The sequence below is a fragment of the Curcuma longa genome, unplaced genomic scaffold, assembly GCF_044706935.1.
Source record: "Curcuma longa cultivar G26 ecotype Majalengka, Jawa Barat unplaced genomic scaffold, ITB_CL_G26_1.1 contig_20524, whole genome shotgun sequence".
In the NCBI taxonomy this organism is placed as follows: domain Eukaryota; kingdom Viridiplantae; phylum Streptophyta; class Magnoliopsida; order Zingiberales; family Zingiberaceae; genus Curcuma; species Curcuma longa.
Window position 1 is genome coordinate 3908 of NW_027431400.1, and position 20217 is coordinate 24124.

A 20217-nucleotide genomic window follows, 5' to 3' on the forward strand; every position below is an offset into this window, starting at 1 on the left:
CCGCCCCCGAAATCCATAACACATGATCTCAGCAAATCCTCCAAAGTCTGTATGGTCCGCTCAGACTGTCCATCTGTCTGTGGATGGAACGCTGTACTAAATCGGAGCTGCGTGCCCATGGCCTGCTGCAGACTCTGCCAGAACCGGGACGTAAACCGGGGATCTCTATCTGATATAATACTCAAAGGAATACCATGCAGTCTGATAATCTCACGGCTATATAGCTCTGCCAGTCGATCCAGAGAATCAGTCTTCCGGATCGCTAAGAAATGTGCGGATTTGGTTAATCGGTCAACGATCACCCAAATCGCATCATGGCCTCGTCGTGTCCTCGGCAATCCCACCACAAAATCCATCGTGATATGATCCCATTTCCACTCAGGAATGGGTATCCGCTGTAATAATCCAGCCGGTCTCTGATGTTCAGCCTTCACTTGCTGACACACAAGACATCTCGCTACAAAATCCGCGATGTCTTTCTTCATGCCATTCCACCAATAGGCCCGTCTCAAGTCTCGGTACATACGGGTCCCGCCTGGGTGGATAGCAAAACGAGAGCGATGAGCCTCCTGAAGTAACTCCTCTCTGACTGGGTGAGACTCAGGAACACATAATCTACCTCGAAAATATATCACACCCTCATCATCTCGGGTAAACTCAGTCTGCTGTCCAGAGGATATCTGACTGTCAATAAACCGCAGATGCTGATCACCAGCCTGAGCCTCTCTGATCCTCGTCCTGATAGAAGACTGAGCAACCATAGTAACTAGAATCCCCTGCTCTGTCTGACTCTGCTCCTCAAGGCCCAACTCAGAAAATCCCTGAACCAACTCTGTGACCAATGCTCTGTGACAAGCCAAAGTCCCTCTGGACTTCCTGCTAAGTGCATCCGCGACCACATTGGCTTTCCCTGGATGGTAGCCAATAGTGCAATCGTAATCCTTCAGGAACTCCATCCACCTCCTCTGTCGGAGGTTGAGTTCCTTCTGGGTAAACAGATATTTGAGACTCTTATGATCGGTAAGAATCTCAAATGTAATGCCATACAGATGGTGTCGCCAGATCTTCAAAGCAAAGATGATGGCGGCCAGCTCTAAATCGTGTACTGGGTAGTTCTTCTCATGCTCCTTCAGCTGACGAGAAGCATAAGAAACTACCCGCCCGTGCTGCATCAACACCGCGCCCAAACCCTGAAGAGATGCGTCGGTGTATAGTACAAAACCATCCTCTCCGGAGGGTAATACCAGTATGGGTGCTGTCACTAACCTCCGCTTCAGCTCCTGGAAGCTGGTCTCACAATCCTCGGTCCATACAAACTTCACGCCTTTCCGAGTAAGACGTGTCAGTGGCATCGCAATGCGGGAGAAATCCTCAACAAACCGTCTGTAATATCCCGCTAAGCCCAGAAAACTGCGGATCTCCTGAACTGTCTTCGGCTGCTCCCAACTGGTAACAGCCTCGATCTTCTGGGGGTCTACTGATATACCGCCACTAGAAACCACATGTCCCAGAAAACCGACTGATGATAGCCAGAATGCACACTTGCTAAACTTCGCATATAAGCTGTGTCGTCTGAGAATCTCCAAAACTATGCGAAGATGCTGTGCATGTTCCTCCTCGGAACGAGAGTAGATCAAAATGTCATCGATGAAGACGATAACAAACTGGTCTAAATACTCCAGAAAAATGCGGTTCATCAGATCCATAAACACCGCTGGAGCATTGGTAAGCCCAAATGGCATTACCAAAAACTCGTAATGACCGTATCTGGTACGAAATGCCGTCTTCTGGATATCTGAATCTCTGACTCTCATCTGATGATACCCAGAACGCAGATCAATCTTAGAATACACTGATGTGCCTCTAAGCTGATCAAATAGATCCTCAATACGGGGTAAAGGGTACTTGTTTCTGACGGTCACTGCATTCAGCTGTCTGTAATCTATGCATAACCTCAGAGTACCATCCTTCTTTCTGACAAACAACACTGGAGCACCCCATGGTGAAACGCTCGGTCTGATGAAACCCCGATCCAGTAACTCTTGGAGCTGGACCTTTAGCTCGTCCAACTCCCTCGGTGCCATACGATATGGAGCTTTCGATACCGGTGCTGTCCCCGGAATCAGCTCAATAGTAAAATCCACTTGCCTTCTGGGAGGCAAGCCAGGTAGCTCATCTGGAAATACATCTGGATACTCTCGGACTACTGGAACGTCGGAGAGCTGAGAGCTACTGCTGCTGTCACTGCTGATCATAGATAACAGAAAACCCTGACAGCCATGTGACAAAAGCTTCTGCGCTTGCATCGCAGAAATCGTAGATATACCGTCGCCTCTGATGCCAGTGAAATCCCACGAGGGTTGGTTAGGAGGTCGAAAAGTAACCACCCTCGCCTGGCAATCAACTGTGGCATGATAAACTGTCAGCCAATCCATGCCCAGTATGATATCAAACTCGATCAGATCTAATACTAACAAGTCGACTGTCAATATCATGTCACCAAAATCTAGTGGGCATCCTCTGACCTCCTGTGTGACATCTAATCTATCTCCAGAAGGTAAAGATACAGTCAAATGCTGCTGTCTAAGTGTGGGTAGTCTACCAATCTCCCTCAGGAAAGTACGAGATATAAACGAATGGGAACTACCAGTATCTACTAACATATCAGCCGTAAATGCGTATAATAAAATCGTACCGCGGAAAACCGATCCGTCGGCTCGCTGCGCCTCCTCCCGGGTAACCGCATGAATCCGTCCAGTCTCTGGCAGTGGTGGGGGTGGTGGCGCTGCCAAAGGCTGCTGCGGCTGAGCCTGAGTCGGATACTGAGCCGGATAAGTAGGAGGTGCCGCATACTGAATAGGAGGCTGATAAGAAGTCTGAGCCTGATAAATCACTGATGGCTGAGGCTGAGTCTGATAATGCACCGGTGGCTGCGGCTGTGTCTGATACTGCACCGGTGGCTGTACTGCACATACGCCTGATACTGCGGTCCCGAAATAGAAGTCTGGGATACTGTATAATCCGTGGAGTACTCCTGTCCGTGAATACCATACGCAGCGACTGCGGGTGGAGCAGTACGCTGCTGACGATGTGTAGAATGAGCCTTCTGGCTCCCTCTCGGTGCTCCTGTATGACTAGCCTGTCCTCCCTGTGTGGAGGTAACTGGAGCACCACGCTGAGCAGCCCTCAACGAACAATCTCGGCTCACATGTCCCGGCAGTTTGCAGTAATAGCAAACTGACTGCTCCAACGTACAAGCTGATATAACATGATCCTTGGCTCCACAACGTGCACAATAGCTGTCCCCGACTGACTGTCTCTGGTCCTGACGAGAAAATCCCGAACGTCCCGTCGATGACTGTCCAGACCTCTGTGTCTTGCCCGAGGGCCCAGAACCACCCTGCCTAGAATCTCTACGACCGCGATGCTGCTGGCCCCCAGTCTGAGGCTGCTGAGTCGGTGCGGAATCCTGTACTGACTTCTTTTGTTTCTTCTTATCCCCAAATGCTCTCTGATGAGCAGACTCAATCATCAGGGCTCTATCCAATACCTCCTGATAAGAAGAAATACCCAAACCGGCCAGTCTCACCTGCAGATGACCATCCAATCCCTGAGTAAACTGTAACATACGCGATCTGTCCTCTGCAACCAACTCAGGACAGCATCTGGCTAACCGGTTAAATTCGGCATTGTACTCCATCACTGATCGACCCCTCTGTCTGAGGCTCTGGAAGTCCTGGCGAAGAGTCATCTGGTATGATAAGGGAAAATACTGACTATCAAACATCTCTCTGAATCTCGCCCAAGTAATATGCTGCTCACCCAGCATAATGCGCTGAGTGTCCCACCAGATCTCTGCCTCATCTCGCAAATGATAGGCGGCTAACTCCACCTTCTCCCACTCAGTACACGCGGTATAGTGGAAGGTGCGCTCCACTGTCTCAATCCATGACTGCGCAACTCTGGGGTCCGTCCCTCCATGGAATAAAGTGAATCTGCTCTTCAGCGCAGCTGCTAGCGCTGGAATCCGAGCTCGAGCTGCCACAAAATCTGTCGGACAGGTCGAGTCCACCACCGGAACTGGAGGAATCGCAGTGGTAGGTGCTACTGGTGGCGCGCTCGGAAACCCTGGAGTCGGTACTGCTGCGTACCCAGGGGTAGGCGCTGCAGGTGGAGGAACTGCCTGGAAAGCCACATGTACTGCGGGAGTAGGTGCTACCGGAGTAGGGATCACTGGAGGTACCGTAGTGGCTGCAGGAGGTATATCAGCGCCCACTGAGGGATCTGAAGAAGAAGAAGCAGCCGCATGTGAAGGTCCCTCCGGTAGATCAGCCGTCACATCATCGTGTCCCCTCTTACGAGGTCGTCCACGTGGTCCTCGCCCACGTCCGCGCGAAGTAGCACGACCGTCGCGAGGCATATCTGTTAAAAATATTACCCCACATATTACAATCCGTATTAAATTCCGAAACCAATAATTTTTACCTATTGCTGTCTGGAGATGTTCTGCCACTGCTTAGTCCCATGATCGATCACACTATGACTCCGAAAAATTCCGTAAACTCCGAGACGCAAAACCACAAATCCAACACGCCGAATAGAACGTAAAACTACGCTCTGATACCACTAAATTGTTACGCCCCGGGAGACGGCTTTCCGAGAAATTTCGGCAGCATCTCCCCTGTAACAATGGACTTTCCCTGTATACATACACATAATAAGGCCCACACGGCCAATCCATAACAGGCTATGGATTATATATATAACAGAAATAAATGTGACCCACACGGTCACTAACACATCCTACTGTAATATCACAACCACGCATGTATATATATCAAATCCGAACAAGAATTCGATAAACAACTCGAAATGGAAATCAGAAATATATCGACAGCGGAAAACTAAGTACTCAAGTGGAAAACTCATCGAGAAATCCAATAAGTTCGAATACATGTATGCGGAATAGTAAATAAACCAAAAACTCAATAGTTCGGGACTAGCAGTGCAGCTCTCCAGACGGCATCAACCTGAAATACAATACAGGTAAACGGGGTGAGTTCCAAAAGAAACTCAGCGGGTATCTAGCAGATATGTGTATAAAGCTATCAACAGTAATAACATGCTGTACAGTCTACTGGAAGGTAAATAAGGTAGAAAACTGAATAACAGTAGATCTGTACATACCAGAGTCCGATAAACAATAGTAAGGTGAAAGGAAATCCCCAAACCAACACATAGGTATCCTGTGCATGCATGTCATCCAAGTGCATCAAACAAGTGCAACAATCACAAACAAATGCAATAGTGCAGTATGCACATGATGCAATGCATGTCCTGGTCACCCCTGACGCCAGTCAGACCGGTCACCCCTCTAGCGGCGAGGTCGCGTGGGAATCTAACCCGTCAGATCACTCATCCACAGTGGTGGAGTCGCGTGGGTAGGGCTGTGACCTCTGTGCACTCTGTCGTCACTGCTCCTGCGTGACCGAGTGGACAGGATGTCCTCAAGGTGTACACCTATCCTGGTACCCAAATCATAAGTGGGCGAGCAAGCTCTCATCTCCTGGTCACAATGACAGAGGAGGGATCCCTGTATGCTACCACGCTACGAAACCACTATCCTGGGTGGCCTAGCGGGAGCTCCTGTCAGGGCAAGTATGCACCAATCTAAAGGTTTCCACTAACCCATGAGTGGATTGTGTGTGTAAATCATACACAAGCGACGGACTTACACCTGTGCTGCTATAATAGGAGCGACTCGACTAAAATAGGAACAGAACGCCAATAATCGCTAGGCATGCAATTACACACACCCTTTGATTGGTAGCCCGCATGTAACTGACGCCGGACTCAACAACAATGGAATCCCGCACGTCAGTTATGCAATATATGCAAGCATGATGTATGACACTAGTCCATGCAGCATATATCCAAATGCATATCCATCAGTATGATCCATGCACCACCTATCCATCTACAAGTCCATGTCATATGCTCCCATAATCAGAATGATATAAGGTATCACGTCTAGTATAAACACCGATACAGAGCAAGATAAATCCAACTAAAGCATATGGACAAGTATCAGGTGGTATCATAGGTAAAATCTAAACATAGGTATCAGATATCTAAACATGGCAAAGGTATCAGATATCTAAACATAAAGGTATCAGATGATATCCAGATGAAGAAATAACTGATAACCAGAATATAAGCATGTGTAACTGATAACAAAGTCAGATCCAAGCAGCATGTATAGTCCAAATGAGCAGAAACATAATTACTGGAATCTAGCAATTTACACATATCTGTAAGCCCTATCTATAGAAGACAAGTCAAGGTACCCGCCTGCCAAGATAGGTTGCGTGTAATCGTAGTCACTGCCATAAACCCAAATAACCGCAACCAATCAAACTAGATCAACAAAGGAACTCACCTTTAATCTGAATCCCTATACTTCTTCACCTGGCCGAGCTCAAAAATCCACCGGCAGAAGCAATTATTCCCCAACAGCTCATAAAGTCTAGGGCTCACCCAACCCTGTAACAAATCACAAGCCAAAGCTTAAATCACACCCAAATCAAATACAGAAATGCATCTACCCATTGTTCACCAACCAAGAAGACGATTCTATTTGGCTCGGTTGGGTAAGCTCTTCCCCAATGGCAATGAGCCTGGCCGGCAGCTTCTGCTGGATCTCAATCTGGCAAAGGTAATAGAGGCAGCACTCGGCTGTGCAGGGGAAGAAAACTAACAAGATCTAAGCCATGGAACCCTAGATCCATGCCCAAACTAAACACAACTCAAAAGAATCCAATAAAATCCCTTACCGATCAGCCCTTTCCTTTTCGATTCACCGCCGCCGCTAGAGCTGCGCCGAACCGCCTCTGCTCAACGGCTCACCACCACAAGGCAGCAACAAACTCATCGGCCAAAGCTTGGTCGTCGCCTGTTCGCTCAACCTCGCCCCCAGCTGTGCTCACGCGTCTGAGAAAGAGATGAAGCAGTCGCGATCGAGAATCGACAGTGAGGCGTCGCGAGATCGGGAACAAGAAATCGGCGAAACCAACCACTAGGAAACAGGAAAACTCACCGGCGACAGCAGCTGAGAAAAGCTTGCGATCGAAGGAGGGGCGAACGCCGGCGGCGCTGAGAAGGCTCGGTATCGCGTGAGAGAGGCGAAGGTCAGTCGGGATCGCGATGAAGAAGCTCGCGATTGGGAAGGAGGCGGAGATCGCGAGATTGCGATTTAAGGGAGCACTGTGGGTTTCTTATCGGTTGGGTTTAGATTAACGGGTATGATCCAAACCCATTAAACCAATACTATTAGACTTATTTTCAATTAAGTCCAGAAACTTCGGTATTTTACAGAAGAGAATTGAAAAGACAATAAAATATACCAATAAGTTACCATTTGGTACATGAAGATTCTCAGTCCAATTCCATCCTGCTTCGAAACTCCGAAAGCTGGTTTTCCTGGAAAAAATGAAAACCTTTCAACAAAAGGCATCTCCATCAAAAGATGTCTATGCTAACCACATGTAGCAGAAAGTTAATGTGGGAAAAAAAAGATCAAAAAACAGACAGGCATCTGTCACTGCACAAAGAATTCAGGTCAAAATTAAGGAAACTGCAAAGGCAACAGGTTACCCGAAAATAACAAAGTTTCACAATCCCAAAGAGTTGGATTGAAGACATAAAGCTGCTACTACCATTTTCCTCTAGAAACACTTGAAGAAAAAGCATACAGATTGCTGCTTTTATTCAGATCAGGTTATCAATGATAACTGTATTGCTTGTGGATAGATTACCTCCATATCCTACAGGTGATCTCAATCACCTATTTTCTGGAAGTAAATCTTTTGTTCGATTCCACTATTCAACAATTGGTGTTTTGTATTTGTTGTGGATAAGATACACACACTTCCTTTACTATTGAACTCAATCATCTTTTGCAGAAGCCAAATCATCTTCTCAGTATCACTATGAAAAAATTTAAGCTACTACCATAGCCTCATAGTGACCATAAAAGTGATATCAATCTCTTCTAGATTACCGTCTGTCCGATCCAGATATCCTCATCCGTCATCAGATCTATTATTATTACAAGTAAATCATCATCAAGCTGTGTTTAACTATTGGAGGTCTAGACATGAATCTCATCCCCATTAGCTTTATGCAAGATTATATGAGCAATAGTATTCAAATTATTAAATTATTTTCCATTTCATTGACTTGTTTTTTTTTTTTCTTTTGGTTGCCCTAGTCTTCGGATAACCAATCAACATATTCTGAAACTACCAAACTTGGATTGTTAGCTATAATCATTGCTTTTTTTACAAAATATAAGCTACTAATAATGATCTCCTCAAGGATCATGTCAACTAGTTAATTTGCACTATAAAATCAAACTAAAACTTAAACAAGTTTGCTGAAGATAGTAGTTAAGGTCTATAATTCATCTGCTTAACAAAAAGGTAAAATCTTAGTCTGACTGAAATATGAGACAAGCATTAATCATACTTTTTATCACATGAATGGAAAGAGTAAATACACAAATCTAACTGAAAATTTTGCCTGAAATCAAAGAGGCTCGAGCACATAAAAAAGAGAACAAATAAGACCTGCTGAAGAAATCTAACTGACAAATCTGTCTGAAAGGACTGAGGCTCAACCGCATAAAAGAGAACAAATAAGACTTGCTCAAGAAATCTAACTGATAATTTTGCATGAAAGGAGAAAGGCTCAAGCACAAAACAAAAAAACAAATAAGACCTGCTCAATAAATCTAACTGAAAAATCTGCCTGAAAGTAGAAAGGCTCATGCACATGAAAAGAGAACAAATAAGACCTGCCCAAGAACCTTCACTGAATTCTCCTCAACAAGACTAGCAAAACTTTACAATTTAAGAAGTACGTTTGCGTATAAAGATTCCAATTTTGTTGTTTACTGTTGACATCAAGTGTTAATTTGCACCATAAAGTCATAGATAAAACTTAAACACAAACTGTTGAGGATATTAGTTAAGATCAATGGTTCATTTGCTTGAGATAAAGTTAAGAATGATAGTTTGACTGAGCTAAGAGTTAAGCATTAACTCGCAAGTAGTTGTATATGGCAATAGCGACTAGCAACAAGAATCAAACTGAGAAGCCTGCCTGAAAGAAGAGCTCAAGTTATGAAAAGAGAATACGAATACAACCTGCACAAGAATCTTAGCTGAACTCTCCTCCACGAGCCTTGCCAAACTTTCCAGTTTAAGCAGCCTCCTTCCATACAAATCTTCCAATTCCGATGTGTACTGCGAGGCCACAGGTCCTACAAGCCTCCCCAATCTTTCGACAGAGAAGCCTTCTGTAGACAATTCCAGCATCTGCTGCTCTCTTGCAAAATGCCCGAGATGGTTCGAGCTCTCCCCTTCTCTCTTGCTTCCATCCTCGGATCCCCTTTGGCAAGGCATCCATGGCAAAGGAGATTCCGACGAGAACGAACCATACTGCGCCCTAAATGCCGGGCCTAAATTCACAATATATAGAGATCTAGGCTCGAGGATTCCTCTGCTCGGCCGGAGCGCGAACGCCCTGTACTCGTGGGTATGGACCGCTTGATTCCTAGTGGCGGAGGAGGAGGACAAAAGGAGGAAAACGGAAGGGCGATGGAGGAGATCCGGAGATCCAATAGGTGGTCCAGTCGGAGCGTCTTCTGCGCCGTTGACGTTGTGGGCTAGGGTTCCAAAGAGGGAGAGAGAGACAGCGCGCTCCCTCATTGAGGGGCGTAGAGGGGATCGACGGCGTCCGGAAAACCACCCGAGCAAGGAGCCATCGGGGTGGCCAGAGGACGCAGCGGCGCGTCGAAGGGACGGCAGATGGAGGCGTCCGAGCGCGTCGTAGAAGGAGCAAGGTGAAGGGAGGCAGAGGTGGCCAGTGACTATAGCGGACACAGAGGAGTCGGAGGCCGCGCCGGAGTCCGCAGAGGAATCTTCGTCGCGGGGGTCGGGAGCGGGGAGGTGGCTGACGCGGCCGAAGAGGAGACCGTCGACGTCGCCAGGGGCAGACGTCAAACGCTGGATGATGGAGGAGAGGGCGGGGCCGGAGATCGATATCTTCGAGATCGGCAGCTGACCATCGCCGTCGGTGGCCGCGGGGGAGGCGGCCATGGCGATCGACGAAGAGTAATTACATCGGCGATCGATAGAAATGTTAATAGAATTTTAGTAAAAGAATATGGATGAATCCTTTTTTTTTTTTACCTATATATATATATATATATATATATATATATTTAAATTTGAATCAAATTTGACGACATGGCTAAGTGGTAAGGTAGGGGATCTCCAGTTCAAATCTAGGTGTTGCCTGATCAACAAAAAAAAAAACAGGGGATTTCTTATTTACTGATTTAATTTGATGAATTTTGTCCTTGTCCCCGGCTCAGCCGGAGAAATATAAGCGCCTATCAATAATTTTTTTTTCTCAAAATCTGATCCTTGAGTGTAACTGAAACCGATATAAATAAGGATGAAGTGAGTCTTACTTAATAATATGATTGACTCTTACTATAAAAAAACAGTGAAAGTCAATTCTAAAATTTAAAATGACGAAAATCAGATCGAAAGTATCCAAAGGTTCCTAAAAGACAATCTATTTTTTTCCTAGGATTGAAGAAGAGATTGTACAAAAGAGTATCAAAAATTCGTAATTTATCATAAACATCCTTAATTAATGATTATTTTGCAAAGCAATTAACATACATAAATTACTCATTGAATCGATTGGGAAAAGAAATTCAAAAGAGTTTTTTATTTATTATCAAAATAATATTCCATTTCGCTTTAGTATATTTTAATTATTAAAATTATTAATAATTATAATATAAATACTTTAATCAATACTAATAATATAATATTATATTAATTAAAATTTATGATTATTAATATATAGACACATTCATATAATATGTTGTTGCTAATAGATTAATTCGGGATGAAAATACCCTATTGTTTGTCTCAATCCCTTGTAAGTGCTATTATTGCTAAAGATAAAATCCACATGATTTATCTTCTTTTAAATAGTAAGGGATAGTTAAAATGATGATTTTATCTTTTTATTATCAATACTAATAATATTACGGTATAATAGTTGTAATTATAAATGTTACAATATAAATATTTTATTTTTAATTAATATTAATCATTATTATATCATAGTAACTATAAATTATAAATGTTATGATATTACATGTTATTTTTTATAATATCGGTCAATATTATAAAAATATTTTTCCTTTTGGTTTGATGTGTAGTGAAACATGGTCCACAAGCAATGATTTGAAGAGTAGGCAAAGCTTCTAAGCTATCTTTTCGTTGAGATTTGGTTGCTTGTTTTTTATTTTTTTTATTTTAATTGATATTAATAATTTAATTTAACTCAATTAATTATGAGAATGATCGATTTTATTTTACAAAATTTTTCTATCATTTAATGTTAAGAGTGATCGATTCAATCTTACAAAAAAATTTTATGTGATCAAAGACTTAGATGATCATAGTTGGACGAGTAGAACAGATAAAAATATTACAATGTATCATAAACACCCTTAATTAATGATTATTTGCAAAGCATTTTATCATCTAAAATTACAAATTAATACCTAAATTATTCGCTGAATCAATTGGGAAACGATTGCGAAAAAAAATAAAAAAAACTTTTCTTTTCATTTATTATTAAAATAACACTTCATTTGATTTTAGTACATTATTAAGCCCACTTAGTTTTCTTTTTGTTTCGTTTAGTATAACACTTCATTTATTTCTAAGTCCACTTGGCAAAAAGTGACATCAATCCTGCTCCCAGTAGCAAGGCAAAATTGATCATGACCTGGAGCTTTCCACTACTCTGCACTTTAGGGTTCATAAAATCAGCAGCGAGGAGATCCACAAGGACCATGTAGATCAAAATTTCAGTGGCTACCACTATAAAAATAATCACAAATAACGATAAATTTAACGATCATATTATAATCGATCGCTATTAGCGATCAATTTTTAATTTTGATCGCTATTTAGCGATCGAATTTAATTAGCGACCGATTATAATTCGATCACTGTATTAGCGATGAAATTATAATTGATCGCTATATAGCGACGGAAGTTAAAATTTGATCGTTAATTAGCAATGAAAATCAAATATCGATCACTAAAACAGCGACCGAATTTATATTGAGTCGTTAATTTTAAAGTTGGACGATACATGGAGAATTTTAGCGAACGTTAGTGACTGAACCGAGATTCGATCATTAAAAAGCAACCAAAAAATAGTTTGGTCGGTAAATATTAGCGACCGAAATGTAGTTCGGTCGCTAAGGTTCGCTAAAATTCTTCAAGTACCATCCAACTCTAAAATTAGCGATCTAATATAAATTCGGTCACTGTTTTAGCAATCGATATTTGATTTTCGTCGCTAATTAGCAACTGAATTTTAACTTCCATCGTTAAATAACAACTAATTATAATTCGATCGCTAAATTAGCGATCGATTTAAATTCAGTTGCTAAATAGTGATCGAAGTTAAAAATTGATCGTTAAAATAATGATCGATTATAATTCGATCGCTAAATACGATCGAAGTTAAAAATTGGTTACTAAAACAACGACTGATTATAATAAAAATATTGCAATGTATCATAAACACCCTTAATTAATGATTATTTTGCAAAGCATTTTACCATCTAAAATGACAAATTAATACATAAATTACTCGCTGAATCAATTGGGAAATGATTGCGAAAAGTCAAAAGAGCTTTTCTTTTCGTTTATTATTAAAATAACACTTCATTTGACTTTAGTATATTATTAAGTCCACTTCATTTTCTTTTCCGTTTCGTTTAGTATAACAATACGTTTATTTCTAAGCCCACTTGGCAAGAAGTGACATCAATCCTACTTCCAGTGGCAAGACAAAATTGATCATGACGTGAAGCTTTCTGCTACTCTGCACTTTAGGGTTCATAAAATTAGTAGTGAGGAGATCCACAAGGGCCATGTAGATCAAAATTTCAACGACTACAAAATCTAGTATTTCTTGAGCGATCAACAACGAGGGACTATTCTCCTTATAAACGGACGATATTCCAATGCCTTTCACGACTCCGACAGGAATCGTGAGAGAAAAGAAGAGCCCCAGTTATCATCTATCTCACTTTGAACCTCGCCTGTATGTATGATGAAATATAGTGTGGATTAATGTTGTCTTCTTAAAATTGTAATAGAAAATAAGGAAGCACCATCAACAGCAATATATACTATAAAAATAACCATAAATAATGATGGATTTAACAATCGATTATAATTCGATCGCTAATTTAGTGACCGATTTTAAGTTCTATCGTTAAGTAGTGACCGAATTATAATCGATCGCTAAATTAGCTGTAGAATTATAATCGATCGCTAAATTAGCGATGAAATTATAATCGATCGCTATTTAACGATAGAACTTAAAAATCGATCGTTATTTATCGACCGAATTATAATTCGATCGCAAATTTTAGAGTTGGACGATATCTGCATGAGTTAAGGTAGAATTTTAACGACCGAATCAAGATTCGATCGCTACATTAGCGATCGAATCAAGTTCGGTCGCTAAAAATAGTGATTGAACCAAGGTTCAGTTGTTAATATTTAGCGAGAGAACTAAGTTTTGATCGTTAAATAGTGACCGAATCAAAATCAAAAGAGTTTTTCTTTTCATTTATTATTAAACTAACACTTCATTTGACTTTAGTATATTATTAAGATCACTTCGTTTTCTTTTCGTTTCGTTTATTATAACACTTCATTTATTTCTAAGCCCACTTGGCAAGAAGTGGCATCAATCCTGCTCTTAGTGGTAAGACAAAATTGATCATGACCTAAAGCTTTCCGCTACTCTGCACTTTAGGGTTCATAAATCAGCAGCGAGGAGATCCACAAGGGTCATGTAGATCAAAATTCCAACGGCTACAAAATCTAGTATTTTTTGAGCGATCAACGATGAGGGATTATTTTCCTTGTAAACGGGCGATATTCCAATGCCTATCATGACCCTGTCGGAGTCGTGAGAGAAAAGAAGAGTCCCAGTTATCATTGATCTCACTTTGAACCTCGCCTGTGTATATGTATGTATGATGAAATATAGTGTGGATTAATGTTGTCTCCTTAAAATTGTAATAGAAAACAATGAAACACAATCAACAACAGTATATATTACAAAAATAACCATAAATAATGACCGATTTAACGATCGATTATAATTTAGTCGCTAATTTAACAACCGATTTTAAGTTCCATCGTTAATTAGCAATCGAATTATAATCGATTGCTAAATTAGCAATAGAATTATAATCGATCGCTATTTAGCGACGGAACTTAAAAATCAATCGTTATTTAGCGACTGAATTATAATTCGGTCGTTAATTTTAGAGTTAGATGATATCTACATGAGCTAAGGTAGAATTTTAACGACCGAATCAAGATTCGGTCGCTACATTAGCGACCGAATCAAAGTTTGATCGCTACATTAGCGACCGAATCAAGGTTCGATTGCTAATATTTAGCGACAGAACTAAGTTTCGATCGCTAAATAGTGACCAAATCAAGATCAAAAGAGCTTTTCTTTATATTTATTATTAAAATAACACTTCATTTGACTTTAGTATATTATTAAGCCCACTTCGTTTTCTTTTCGTTTTGTTTAATATAACACTTCATTTATTTCTAAGCCCACTTGGCAAGAAATGACATCAATCCTGCTCCCAGTAGTAAGTAAGGCAAAATTGATTATGACCCGAAGCTTTCCGCTACTATGCACTTTAGGGTTCATAAAATCAGCAGCGAGGAGATCCACAAGGGTCATATAGATCAAAATTCCAGTGGCTACCACTATAAAAATAATAAAAAATAATGATGAATTTAATGACCGTATTATAATCGATCACTATTTTAGAGATCGATTTTTAATTTTGATCGCTATTTAGCGATCTAATTTAATTAGGGACCGATTATAATTCGGTCGTTGTATTAGCGACGCAATTATGTCGCTATTTAATGATGGAAGTTAAAATTCGATCGCTAATTAGTAACGAAAATCAAATATCAATTGCTAAAACAGTGACCGAATTTATATTGGGTCGCTAATTTTACAGTTGGATGGTATGTGGAGAATTTTAGCGAACCTTAGTGACTGAATCGAGGTTTGATCGTTAAATAGCAACCGAAACGTAGTTCGGTCGGTAAATATTAGCGACCGAAATGTACTTCGATCGCTAAGGTTCAATAAAATTCTCCATGTACCGTCCAACTCTAAAATTAGCGATCCAATATAAATTCGATCATTGTTTTAGCTATCAATATTTGATTTCTATCGCTAATTAGCGATCAAATTTTAACTTCCGTCGCTAAATAGCGATCGATTATAATTCTATCGCTCATACAACAATCGAATTATAATCGGTCACTAAATTAGCGATCGATTTAAATTCGATCGCTAAATAGCGATCGATTTAAATTCGATCGCTAAATAACGACCGATTTAAATTCGATCGTTAAATAACGACCGAAATTAAAAATTGATCACTAAAACAGCGATCGATTATAATTCGATCACTAAATCCGTCACTATTTATGATTATTTTTGTAGTGCAAGAACTAGATGTCAGGTCATAATGTGCAAGGTAGGGGCTCGCTATTTGATAATACATGTAACTAACAATTCATAGCTTAGATTTGAACAATGTGTACTTGAACAATGCATCCTCCGAGTCCCATGCCCTCGAGGAACTGGTGAAAAATTAGGGCAACCAAGAGAGGTTTTAGGGTTAATGGAGCATCAGATACACCCAATGAAATCCCTATGATCACGGAATGTACTAGAATTCCCAGCTTTAGAACCTAACCGTTAATTAATTTTTTTAAAATCAAATTATTAAGTAAGGTATGGAAATAATATAATTTGAAAAATGAATGTGGCACCTGAGAGATGATTCGATGGCGAATTAGTTGCGGCATTGATGATGACTCATCCGTTGTACCCACGACATTCGAATGCCTATGCGTCGCATGGGTATGCACGTGATACACCATCCCCTCCACATCCACATTGATGTCGGTGGCCCCTTTCTCCACCTTTCCCGCGGTGATCGATTCCGCCGCGCCGCCGCCGCCCCTCGCCCCTCGCCCCTCGCCCACGGGTGTGCTCTCGGGTGAAGTACCCGGTGGTGATCGTGTTGATCATTAGCGTCCCGATGGTGGCCATCATCGCGCGGCGAATCCAACGAAGGGGAAGCTCTGCCAGGGGATCGGATCGCGCAGGGCGAGGAGAGGCACTCGAAGGCATCGGGAAGGATGTGGATGAAGGCGATGGTGAGGATGACGTCGGCTGTGAGGATGACACCGGCGGCGAAGGACTTGACGACGAAGAACGGGCTGTTCTCGGGACGGAGCACCGAGATCCACTTGCCGAGCGCGGGGACGAGGACGCCGACCGCGCTGCAAACAAGGATGGAGAAGGCAGTGACGATCTTAAGTGGAAGGGTCACCTTCTCATCAAGGATATCCTCTTCTTCACCGAAGTCGCATTCGTCGGACGCGAAGAGAGGGAGGAGGAGAAAGTGGACGAGTAGTCAGAGACTCCACCAGTCGTTGGAATCCCTCATCTCTTCATCGCTTAATTGCTTCACCGAACAACAACAGAACTTCACTCACTATAAAAATAATCATAAATAGCGATGGATTTAGCGATCGATTATAATTTGGTAGCTAATTTAGCGATCGATATTTAAATTCGATCGCTATTTAATGACCGATTATAAATCGGTCGCTAAATTAGCAACCAAATTATATTCAATCGTTAAATTAGCGATGAAATTATAATCGGTCGCTATTTAACGACGGAATTTAAAAATCAATCGTTAATTAGCGATGGAACTTAAATATCGATCGCTAATTTTAGAGTTGAACAATATTTACATAAAAATCGAAATTTTAGTGACCGAATCAAGATTCGGTCGTTGAAATAGCGATCGAACCTTTGTTTGGTCGTAAAAATAGTGATGAACTAAAGTGCAGTCGCTAAATAGTGACACTTTAGTTCGATCACTAAAATAGCGACCGACCAAGATTAAGTCATTAATAAAGTAATGAGTTTACCCATGATTATTTTATTGAGTGAGATATATTATTATTATTATTATTATATTTATTTAGTTAGCATTGTATATTCAACTTTTAGAATCTAAGAGATTTGAGTGGAAAAAATATATCCTTTTGAAAAAATTCTTATAAATTTTCTTTTCAATTATAAATGACAGAATCATTCATCACGGTATATACAAAATAATTTATTTACACATTCTATACAGAAATGTTACAATATTTTTTTATACATGTTTAAGGGATGGAAAACAAATAATATTTTTTATATGTCCATCTAATTTACTGATTTTTTAAAAAATGATAGAACGTAAAATTTGTTTGTACACACAATAGAAAAATTTATTTTCAAAGAGGTAAAATGACAAATAATATCTATATATAATAATAATAATAATATATCAATGAGGGTGAGTCCCTGTCATCATCATTCTAGGATCCTATCCAAACATCACTAAGCGAAATGATAACACCATCTAAACCTAACTAAGCATCAACCACAAGTGTAGCAATAAAATCTGATCAATCTACCGTGTCAATTTAAAGACAATAGTACCTACTAACAGAAAGCATTTAGATCAAACAAATAAATATCAGAGAATGAATGACATACCCAAATCCCAGACTTGCAACTTGATATTGTTGTATTGCACCGTTTCCACATTAAATCCAATCGCTGAAACAAAATAGAAACGGAACAAGACAACCAACAGTCGGAATCTTCCAAACTTCAAAATGGAGAGGGAGAAAGAGAGAGAGAGATTCACCGACTTGGTATCGTAGAAACAACCTCGCCCATCTGAAGCCGATCTGAAACAAAGCACCAGATCAACCTCACAATCCAAGAAATCAGTGAAGGAACAAGGGAGGTCGGGGTGTCACTCACAGAGGATGGTGGTTTTCCCGGCATTGTCGAGGCCTAGAACGAGGATCCGCGCCTCGCGGTTGCCGAAGTCGAGGAGAGCATCCGGGTAAAGAGGATGCCCATCTCCTTTATCCAGGAGGTGCGCCGGAGATATGCTCGAAGCGATCTCAGATCCGAGAAGCAGAAACCCCAGTCACTGAGATCGGTTAGGAATCAACTACAGCAACCGCGAGGAGAGCATCCGGGTGAAGAGTGTGCCCGTCTCCTTAATCCAGGAGGTGCGCCAGAGATATGTACACTCGAGGCGATCTCAGATCCGAGGAGCAGAAACCCTAGTCATTGAGATCGGTAAGGAATGAATTTTAGGGGATCAGAGAAGAAGAAAAGAGGTGAACGAGACGGAGCAAGAGAAAGGAACCTTGGAGGGCAAATATTCTTCCGACGTTAGTTTCTTCGTATAGTGTTAAATAAGTAATTTGTGACCCACAAAATATCCCTCATAATTAAATATTTTTAAAATTATTTAAAATTGAATTAAAAAATACCTCTTATTTTTTAACTTTTGCCTAGACTATTTTTAAAAAAAAAAACATATTGACATTAAGGAAAATATTTAAATATAAGTATAATAATGGAGAGGCAAAAGATGATGACGCAAAAAAAAAATCACAAGCGGTGAAGTCTCCCCGCAACGCCTTCATTTTGGACCACTCCCCAGTCTCCACGCCTGCACCCGCGGCGAGGCGACGACCTCTGTCTTAAGAGCTAGAGAGCGAGCGAGCGAGCGAGGAGAGAGAGGTATCGAGGGGGGAGATGCTATCCCATGGAGCTTGTCCTTGCCCGTTCTCCTCCCACTCTCGGCGTGAATGCATCGCCTTCCTTGCTCCCCCTCCATAGCCGGCGCTCCGCTCCATTCCTCGCTCCAAGGCGTCAGCGCTTGTTCGTTTTACGCCCTCCGGTTCCTGCATCACCACCCACTGCGCTAGCTCACAACGGGACCGTCACATCGGTGTGGATCTCTCTTTTTTCTTCACTTTTTCGGCGAGTTCCTTTTTTGTGTCAATGAGGACTTAATTCTGAGCCCTAGAGGGGGAAAGCCTTCGCCTTTACCTTTTCTTCCATCTTTGTTCCGATTGATCTTTCGTTTCTAACATGCGGTCTTTGCATTATATGCTAATTCTTGAATTTGGGGTCATATGCGAATTTTCTTCGCTGTGGATGCCCACGACAGGAGGCATGGTGTACTAGAGAACAGTATTAGTATGCAAAAGCTTTTGGTTTTGTACATGAATTGTTTGTTAATTGATAAAGCTATGGGAAGATTGCATATTTGTATTCTGTATTTCTTTGGTTTGCAATGCAAATTTATATACACAAGTTACCTCTCCGGCTCTCCAAATAAAGATGCGAAGACAATATACATGGCAATCTAAAGAATGAAAGGTGAAAATGGAAAGCATCGATCAGTGCTGAAAACATGGGATTTTGCAATAGCTGAAATCCTAAAATCTCTACAGCTAGTTGTTTCCATTAAGAACCACTTCTCATACTTAATTGTTAATTGAAGCTAGCCAATAACTCTCATGTTTAAAAAAACTAATGAAAAGCTGATCGTGTAGGAAGAGAGACTAATTGAAGTAGGCTGTATTGTTTACAGTGGGAGGCCTACACCTTGTGCTTTAAATGATTTGCAACTGGGAAATCTAGTACTTATGAGTGTCGTTTGGCTTGGAAAATATCAACAAGGGTAATCTTGGATCTATATATTTTTTGAGTTATTTTATCTTAGTTTTGATATGGTGATTACAATTTATAAGGGTTCTGTTTATGTTATATTGTACGATCAAACAATCATTCAATTGATATGCACTTAGACTCAGGGCACCTACCTAGCTGGAATCTATTTCATCCCCATCGCTAATACTACTGTGAGAGTATAATGATTTCCATGTGGCTTTCTTACTTTTTTTCAATTAGTATTGGCTACAATGAACTTGGTTCGGTAAATCATATTTGTTTGTTAAATTTTTGTACTTTTCAAACTGTAGCAAGACAATGGGGTTTACACAGTTGGCCATTTTATGACCAAGAAGGAAGATCTTCATGTTGTAAAGCCTTCTACATCAATCGATGAAGGTAACAATTGTTAATTTTTTTATTCTTTTT

At 41.0% G+C, this 20217-nt stretch overlaps 1 protein-coding gene, 1 long non-coding RNA gene and 1 pseudogene across 3 annotated transcripts; all 3 read right to left on the reverse strand.

Moving 5' to 3' along the window:
• Positions 1 to 4503: 4503 nt before the first annotated feature.
• On the reverse strand, positions 4504 to 10184 carry LOC141817432 (uncharacterized). The gene is made up of 3 exons (XM_074705079.1): positions 9207 to 10184; positions 7415 to 7479; positions 4504 to 5030 (listed from the first exon to the last, which is right to left on the reverse strand). Exons 1-2 carry the CDS (start codon positions 10158 to 10160, stop codon positions 7435 to 7437), a joined length of 999 nt encoding a protein of 332 aa, XP_074561180.1. The 5' UTR covers positions 10161 to 10184; the 3' UTR covers positions 4504 to 5030; positions 7415 to 7434.
• Positions 10185 to 11814: 1630 nt separating this feature from the next.
• Positions 11815 to 16657, reverse strand: LOC141817434 (zinc transporter 8-like; annotated as a pseudogene).
• Positions 16658 to 17797: 1140 nt separating this feature from the next.
• LOC141817433 (uncharacterized) lies at positions 17798 to 18483 on the reverse strand. Of its 2 annotated transcripts, XR_012600823.1 has the most exons (4): positions 18470 to 18483; positions 18073 to 18383; positions 17958 to 17996; positions 17798 to 17862 (listed from the first exon to the last, which is right to left on the reverse strand). It is a non-coding gene; the product is annotated as an uncharacterized LOC141817433 (long non-coding RNA). The 2 variants fall into 2 exon arrangements; XR_012600822.1 differs by lacking the exon at positions 18470 to 18483 and having other exon boundaries at positions 18073 to 18459.
• Between the last annotated feature and the right edge of the window lie 1734 nt (positions 18484 to 20217).